General features: G+C 38.1%; 1 protein-coding gene across 1 annotated transcript in view; it reads right to left on the bottom strand.

The window, feature by feature from the left end:
* Positions 1–2,664, bottom strand: part of LOC149464490 (vasoactive intestinal polypeptide receptor-like) — a 99,177-nt gene extending 96,513 nt beyond the window's left edge. Inside the window, exon 1 of the mRNA XM_089674462.1 lies at positions 2,094–2,664. Coding sequence (XP_089530588.1) covers positions 2,094–2,150 — 57 coding nt within the window. The 5' untranslated portion in view covers positions 2,151–2,664. The remainder of the gene's footprint in view (positions 1–2,093) is intronic.
* Between the last annotated feature and the right edge of the window lie 6,792 nt (positions 2,665–9,456).

Here is a 9,456-nt window from a genome sequence, read left to right as displayed (position 1 = left end):
CTTTGCAAATTTCTGGCATAGACACCACTGAGCATGGAGGGTTAAAGGAAATATTTCTACTTCTTATTTTAAATTACATTGTACATACTCATATATATATATATATATATATATATATATATATATATTTTTTTTTTTTTTAATTTATTTTTTAAATATATATATATATATATATATATATATATATATATATATTATTTATATATATATATATAATTTTTTTTTTATATATATATATATTTTTTAATTTATTTTTATATATATATATATATATAAATTTTTTTTTAAATGTATTTATTTATTTTTAATAGTAATACATACAGATTTTTAATGAAGCCAATGTATTACATTTGGTACATATTTTCTTTTACATATTTCATCCTTTGATATTGCTTCTATCACTCCTATTAAAGGAGATTATTCTTAAGAAAAACATGGAAGTATATTTATAAAATGTGCCATGGAAGAATTTACTATGACACCCAGTGGTATATTTACTAAAACCAGTACACACAGAATCTGATGCAGCTGTGCATGGAAGCCAGTCAGCTTCTAAGGCTGGCCATACACTATACAATTTTCTGTCCAATTTCTGCCCAATATCCGTTAGATTTACCTTTAACTATGTAGTGCAAGAGCTGTCTAATTGGATACAATTGAAAGTGTTGTTTAGGTTTGACCTCCTATTATATGGTTTTTGGTAAATCTAAACCAAAAATCTCAAGAAGATTGTATAATGTATGGCCAGCCTTAGTCCCAGGGAGCAAGGGTCCACATCTGTCCTATGCTGCCAAGGCTTCTCTAAGGCTGGCCATACACTATAAAATTTTCTGTCCAATTTCTGCCCAATTTCCTTTAGATTTACCTTCAACTATGTAGTGCAAGGGGCTGCCTAATTGGATACAATTGAAAGTGTTGTTAGGTTTGACCTACTATTATATGGTTTTTGGTAAATCTAAACCAAAAATCTCAAGAAGATTGTATAATGTATGGCCAGCCTTAGGCTTGTAATAATGTATGGCCAGCCTTAGTCCCAGGGAGCAAGGGTCCACATCTGTCCTATGCTGCCAAGGCTTTTCTAGGGCTGACCATACACTATACAATTTTCTGTCCAATTTCTGCCCAATTTCCTTTGGATTTACCTTCAACTATGTAGTGCAAGGGCCTGCTTAATTGGATACAATTGAAAGTGTTGTTTAGGTTTGACCTCATATTATATGGTTTTTGGTCAATCTAAACCAAAAATCTCAAGAAAATTGTATAATGTATGGCCAACCTTACTTCAGCTTATTCAGTTAAGCTTTGGCAATAAAACCTGGAAGCTGATTGGTTTCTGTGCAGAGCTGCACCTGATTTTGCACTCTCCAGTTTTAGTAAATAACCCCCTCAGTAGCATTTGGAGGCCAAATGTGTTTTTTTCCCAATTTGAAACAATGAAAAACATCTAAACAGCACACTAAATAGCCCAATAGTTTTCGTTTTCTGGTCAAACTTGCACAAAGCGAATGTACATGCATGTTCACTGGGAAAATTACTATGCAAATGTTGTATGAGTACCAGGGGCGGACTGACCATTTGGAAACTTGGGCACTGCCCGAGGGTCCGGGGTCAGTAGGGGGCTCCATGAGATGCCCCTGGTACCTTTTTCATAGCCTTTTTTGAGTTTGGGCAAGGACAAAGGGGCCCCATGATCCCCTATTGCCCGGGGGCCCCATGAGTTGTCAGTCCGCCCCTGATGAGTACACCCAATGTAATCTGCTGCCTCAATTTCTCCTGAAATGTCCGTTTCCTGGCTGTTGTTTGACCCTCAGGATTCACTACTTTCTGACTCACCAGCCTGGAACAAGTGTGCCGATAATAAAAGTATCTCCTGGTCTGCCTACTTGTTTTTGGAAGAGAGATTCAAATACTGAAGCCAGAGACCCCGACAAGTCAGGCATTGAGCATTTTCAGAGTAAGTAACGAGTGACAAATTCCTTTGTGTTTCTTTCAGGAGAGGATTTGAGGCATAATGTCCTTTCCTTACCAATGTGGAGTACCTACACATTCAAAACACAGCTACAAGACTTGGTAAAATTAAAGAAAATACTTACCATCCCATGGGAAAACCAAAAAAGAACAAATAGTATTTCCTTCCGTGTATTCCTCATGTCTTCTTGTGCCTTGCTGCTAAATTCCTCGTTATGATCTTCTCTTGGACCCCTCAGTCCCGGATTTTTTTTTTAGAGGTTCTAAAAAGTAATTCCAGATATCTGGATGAGTTAATATATCAGAATAAAGCTTCTGAAGGCATCTCTCACATCTTAGTGGTTAGCTGGTTGGAATAGGCAATAGCTTGTAACAGGAGGAGTATTCCTTGAGTTCTTATAATTACAGCTGTCTGTAGTTTTGGTGACTTTCTCTTCTTCCAGAGTTGAGCTTTTACATTTCCATCTCCTGCCCTGTCCTCTATTGTCTATTACACCTTCATCCCTGTATCTGGTCCTTCCTACTGAATGCCGTCTTTGCCATTCCAGAAGCTTAGGTGCCGTTTCTCCTCCTCCCCATCCCTGTGTGCAAGCATCTTCTGCTGCGTCCTAATCTCTCTGTATTAATGTATCTGCTCCCAGCCTTCAGCTTCAACGCTAAACTCCGACTGCTGCTTATCTGAGCATTGCACTACTGAGCTGAGAACTGGAAGTTAAAGATCTGGCTTTAATAGGCAATGCATTTATAAGGGACAGAAAAGCTCTTTCCACACATCTGCAATATCCTCATGACCCTCTTATATTAGGATAGCCTTTCTCAACGCCTGAGGAACCCTTGAAATAATTTTCAGGTTCCCGAGGAACCCTGCTAAAATGGATTATACCTACAGCTCATGGTACATTCAGTGCGATCAATAAGTCGAAGAAAGTTTTAAATAGAATAATAAATAATGTGGCGTACCTAGCGTATTTTTCCATTCGGGACAGATCAATTTTGTTATGGACCCCCTGCTAAGGTATTAAAGTGATATTCTTGAAATAACTGCAGAAAAGAAAGAGAGACAGCAAGAATTTATATCAACACATACACTCACCGGCCACTTTATTAGGTACACCTTGCTAGTACCGGGTTGGACCCCCTTTTGCCTTTAGAACTGCCTTCATTCTTCGTGGCATAGATCCAACAAGGTGTTGGAAACATTCCTCAGAGATATTGGTCCATTTTGCTTTTCCATCATCTCGAAATAATCTGCCCATTCCTCCCTGACCTCTGACATCAACAAGGCATTTTCCTCCACTGCAGCTCACTGGATATGTTCTCTTTTGGACCATTCTCTGTAAACCCTAGAGATGGTTGTGTGTGAAAATCCCAGTAGATCAGCAGTTTTTGAAATACTCAGACCAGCCCATCTAACACCAACAACCATGCCACATTCAAAGTCACTTAAATCCCCTTTTTTCTCCATTCTGATGCTCAGCTTTGAATTTCAGCAAGTCGTCTTCACCATGTCTACATGCCTAAATGCATTGGGTTGCTGCCATGTGATTGGCTGATTAGCAATTTGTGTTACCAAGCAATTGATCAGATGTACCTGTGGCTGGTGAGTGTATATGAATATATATATATATATATATATATATTATTATACAGTATTTATAAAGCGCCAATAGTTTGCTCAGCGCTGTACATTACAAAGGGGGACAGAACGTGTGACAGAACAATACCAATACAATGCAAAACATGAGGGGATTGAGGGCCCTGCTCTTTTAAGCTTACTAGACACAAATGTTAAAAAACAGCAAAACGATGCACAATTACAAAAGATCATTTTCATAAATGTATCAAGTGATCACCTATATAGGTCCCATTTCATAGGCAACAAGTTGCAGTCAAAAGGGTTGATTTACTAAAGGGAAATAGAGTGTGCACTTTGCAAAGTGCAGTTGCTCCAGAGCTTATTAAATGAGCAGAAGCTCTGCTGACTTCCATCATGTTACATAGTTACCTACATAATTAGTCTGGCTGAAAAAAGACAAAAGTCCATCCAGTTCCACCATAAAAAAAAAAAAGTTAAACACCAACAACCATGCCACATTCAAAGTCACTTAAATCCCCTTTTTTCTCCATTCTGATGCTCAGTTTTGAATTTCAGCAAGTCGTCTTCACCACGTCTACATGCCTAAATGCATTGAGTTGCTGCCATGTGATTGGCTGATTAGCAATTCGTGTTACCAAGCAATTGATCAGATGTACCTGTGGCTGGTGAGTGTAAATGAGAAAAAAAAAAAAAAAAATATATATATATATATATATATATATATATATATATATATAGACACAAATGTTAAAAAACAGCAAATGCACAATTACAAAATGCACAATGCACAATTACAAAAGATCATTTTCATAAATGTATCAAGTGATCACCTATATAGGTCCCATTTCATAGGCAACACGTTGCAGTCAAAAGGGTTGATTTACTAAAGGGAAATAAGAGTGTGCACTTTGCAAAGTGAGTTGCTCCAGAGCTTAGTAAATGAGCAGAAGCTCTGCTGACTTACATCATGTTATATAGATACATATATAGTTAGTCTGGCTGAAAAAAGACAAAAGTCCATGCAGTTCAACCATAAAAAAAAAAAAAAAGTTATAATCCTATACCCACAGTTGATCCAGAGGAAGGCAAAAAAAACCCAGCAAAGCATGATCCAATTTGCTCCTGCTGGGAAAAAAAAAATTCTTCCTGATTCCCCGAGAGGCAATCGGATATTCCCTGGATCAACTTTATCTTTAAATTGCAATCATGTGCAAGCAAAAATGCTTTTTTTTGTAATTTTCCTTGTACGTGATTGGGTATTCTTTGCAAAGTGATCTTTATCTCATTTACTAAGCTTTGTTGCAACTGTATTTGCAGAGTGCAACTGCACTTTGCAAAGTGCATAGTCTATTTGCCTTTAGTAAATCAACCCCTATGAATTTCATTAAAAAAATCGACGTCATCGGGGCCAACAGTGAAAGGGTTAAAATACATCCACAAATTTCTATTAAACTATTAGTCCCCATTCTAAGGGGTTTGAAGGTCCAAAACACACAACACACAAAATACCATGGTTTTCTGTTATGCCTGTTCACATATGAGCGTAATGTTGCTTAAAGTTTGTAGCCAGAAAAAGTACATGAACTTCAAGTTTCAAACGTTTTTGGGCCAAACATTGCTTGTTCGAGTGTTCAGACTTTTTGCCCTATCTGCCGAAGCTGGTCATGTATAGCATAGTTGCTTTTCTACCACTACTATAAATGAAAGCTTCCTTCTTCTGCTGTCAGTTGTTGCTAAGGAAGCAGCAGGTGCCTTCATACAATGCATCCTTAGCAACCAGTGATATCACCCAGCTCCAATCATTTGCTGGCCATGCAAAGGGGCAGAGATAGTGGCTGACATTAGTCAATGACATCACCAGGTATACCTTGCCCCTTTGATTACATCTACTTAAAAAAAATGGGCGTGCTGTCTATTAAAAATTCCAAAGTGCAATTGTGCATTCAACATAACTATATCAAACCGTATTATTATAGAGAAAATTGATCATGTGAGCTCAATATACGAAATAACCTAAATAAAAATAAAGATAAAGTCACAAATAAGGTGCCAAAACACCATACTCAACTTTCAAAAAAAAAAAAGCTAGAAGATTGTATATCCGTACAGATGGACAAATGTGTGTATGAACAATAGTAAGCTAGATGCATAAATATGTCAAAAACACACAAACGTAAAAGGTGTATGTGATATAACCCAGTACTCCACTCTCAAAATAGAAAAAAAAAATATAAAAAGTGTATATGTGTACAGGTGGACAAAAGTTACATGAAGAAGCATAAATAAAAATATAGTTGTATGTGGTTCAGCGAGCGCTAACAGGCGACAGCAGCTGATACACTAAAAAGGGAAACCATAAAACCTTCAATAGAATATGAATGTAAGTAGTGCAGTGCTAGAAATGAAATACAAGAATATGCCAATAATGATGTATAAAAAATAGCACAAATATATAGCAAATATTAAAGCAGCACAGAATGTCCTTAAGAAATTATAGCAATGGTGGAGCGGTATCAAACACCTTCACTAATATTGTAGTATAACACACAGTGCAAATGATAGTCCAGAATAACTAATGGTAGTGAAATCACGATATGACTGAAAATGGTGACTTGGTAAAATCCCAGTGATAACTGTGATCCGGTGCCGGTTCCACATTCAGAATGTTTTGGCCAAAAAACAGCCTTGCTCCCCGCACAGCTTCGCCAGTCTTCAAATCCTTAACCTTTATGAGAGTGACAGCACGAGCTGCATGAACATTGCATAAAACTCCTTGAAAGCACCTATTGGTTGTTGTAATTTTGATTGTCTTTCCAATCAAATTGTTCAGGATGCTGGCTTCCGGTAACAGCATCCTGAACAATTTGATTGGAAAGACTATCAAAATTACAACAACCAATAGGTGCTTTCAAGGAGTTTTATTCAATGTTCATGCAGATCGTGCTATCACTCTAATAAAAGTTAAGGATTTGAAGACTGGCGAAGCTGTGCGGGGAGCAAGGCTGTTTTTTGGCCAAAACATTCTGAATGTGGAACCAGTGGAAGAATCTAAACATGTTGGCTAAGAGGTTGAAGGAGAAACATCAGAAGAAAGATTGGTGAGCCATTGTCCTCTAGAGATATCTTGGCTGATCAGGGGCAATAGGAGCCCCATAAGGAGATCCATTGAAGGAAGGAAGCTGCTGGCCCATATGATTTAGGGATCCAGGGTGATCCTGCAAGCCTGTTGGCCCCTAGGGGTCACTGGGAGGAGGTGAGGAGGCAATCTAGCAGCAAATAGGAGAAGAACTTTTGGCACAATCACAAATTTGTCAAATATCACTGCACATTGCATGATTATATTCATCACCAAAAGGACATTTTTTAGATCAATTTTTGGAAGAGTGGACACTTTTTTTTGCACTGCTTTTGGCACTTTAGCATTTTATGTTTAGCCCCTTGGATGATAGGGTTTTTTTAGATATTTAGGTAATTATTTAATTTATTAAGTGTGTGTGCAAGTTTTTTAAGCAAAAGGCACATGTTATTTAATGTATTGATTTAGTGTGTGAACACGTGTTTCCAGTGGGGGGGTAAGATATTTATTTCAAGCCTGGCACTATGTATGTTTTACACCACTGCAATGGAGAGTTATATTGTGTTAATTTTGTCACATTTTTTATTTTATTTTTCTAAAGCCGCATCACATGTATTTGTCTTACTTTTTAGTATTTATTTTATTTTATACGAGCGCTACACTATTTATATGTACAGTTAAATAAGCATGCCTTTCTTCTGCCAGTATGGACATTGCTAACAGCACAGGTTCTTAAATGCCAAAGAAACATAGAAGTAAACCATCATTCCCTATAACCTCTATAAATAGAGGTAAAAATAATACATAAAAAGCTAGATAATTAAGCTTTTCATGATAGAACTGTCTAGCGGCAGTTGCAGAGCTTTTTTCAAAGAAGTATCTTCTGCTGCTATTCTGTAGGCAGAAGACTCAGCAGGTCAAAACAGGCCTAGTAGCAGAAATGCAACTCAAGGCATGTCTAGGAAACTCACTCTGAAAGCACTAATGTGCCCACCTTTTTCAAAAATAAGGAAAATTTGTATATGTGGGTAGAAGGGAATGAACTAAAGGAGAAATCGGTGGGGGAAAGGGAAGGGGGAAAAAAAGGGGTGGGGAGGGAAGAGGGTATAAGGGATGAGGGAGAATCCCTGTGGGAGTGGTTAGGGAAGAGCCTCATATAGTCATCCTGTGCTGGACAAGAGTAAAGACAAGTTACACATACTGAAGGTATTCATCTGAAAAATGAAAGAGATCCCATTAGACATCCATCCATTTCGGTGTTGCGCAGACTTGTCTTGGAGGGCAGAGGTCAGGTGTACTAGGTTTTGGATATCATTCACTCCGGCAAGCCATTGGGCTATAGTCAACAAGGCCTGCTGTTTCCACATGAGGGGGATACAGACTCTGGCCGCATTAACCATGTGTTTAAGTAGGGATTTGTGATATTTCTTTTTCGACATAGGTGTTAGATTCAAAAGGACTGGATTATCAGTCAGGGAAATGTCTGTGAACTTATGAATAAGTCGGAGAATAGTTTGCCAAATAGGCTGTGTCCTGGGGCAAACCCAGAAGATAAGTAATAGTGTGCCCAGTTGTGAATTGCAATACCAGTTTGGCCAAGGTTGAGGGGGTTGAGGTTCTGTACCAACAGGTCATCATCTTATACGTGTTTCTTGGTATATGCTGAAAAGCGATGTTTTATGAGCGAAGAACAGAATACATTCTTTTTGGCTGTAGGTGAAGGTAGTAATTAAGTTTCTTTCCCATTATGCCAAAAATGTGGAGTCAGTCTGGAGTATGCGTTGAGTAGAAACCAATATAAGGCAGAGAGGGAGTTCCGGATGGGGGGCCTTCTCCTAGGTAGAGATTCTCAAATGTAGTGGATGGTCTACAGAATAGGGAAAGTTTGGGCAAGGAGCAAAGAAAATGTGAGAAATGCATGGCTCTCCAGCAATTTATAGAAGGGAGCAGAGGGTTGTCAAGCAAGGTTGCACTTTTGTGACCACATTAGATGATGACCTAATGTCTATAGGGCATTGCCTAACATCCCAAAAGGACCATTCTCATGGAACAATACATGGTTAAAGAGCCTTGATTGCCCAATCTCTATTATTGAAAGAAGACTTTCTGCTGATTGCTCATTCAGACCCCAATCAGAGTGGGACTTGCAGTCAATGACGGTTGTTGGGTATAATATATTTATCTGCTCCTTGGTCTTTAAATAATTATCTTCTCCCTGTAAATTACCTGCAATCACAGTGTCTTGTAAAGGAACGTCTTCCAGTATTGACTTTTTTTGAAGCTCTGAGATGCTACCTGATGGAATGCAAAGAACTGCAAAATAAAGTAAATTCTGGAAAAATGCAAAACTCTGAGATGTGTTGTCTGTGAAAGTTCTCATTTACCCAAGTCATGGTATATCTATTGGTAGTTAGTCGCATTCAACTGGACTTGTCCTGCCATGTGGAAGATGTTTCATAGTTTATCCAAACCACTATCTCAGATCTAATGAGCGTTCGAAAATACTCTAGCATATATGTCAACACAGGTAGCACCAAGACATTGATCTAATCACCATGGAAAGGAAAATGTTGTTGCCAACATGAGGAAGGTGTGAAAATGGTGGCACCATCCTGTTCTAGCTATATAATACCATCCTTGGTGTCGAGAATGGTTCACAGATGTTAATGTTTTTTGTTTTAAATTGCTGAATGTGGAATTACCATCAGTGCACTGGTAGAGATGTAAAAATGGCATGGCATGTAGAAGACAGACAAAGGGTGTCAAAGGCCCCCATTCCTGTTCATTAATGGTTGTTCCAGTTTGACGTAGATGG

The sequence above is a fragment of the Staurois parvus genome, unplaced genomic scaffold (assembly GCF_062004578.1).
Source record: "Staurois parvus isolate SC_StPar_1 unplaced genomic scaffold, SC_StPar_1.0 ptg000151l, whole genome shotgun sequence".
In the NCBI taxonomy this organism is placed as follows: Eukaryota; Metazoa; Chordata; class Amphibia; order Anura; family Ranidae; genus Staurois; species Staurois parvus.
This window is presented reverse-complemented; position numbering and strand designations above follow the sequence as displayed.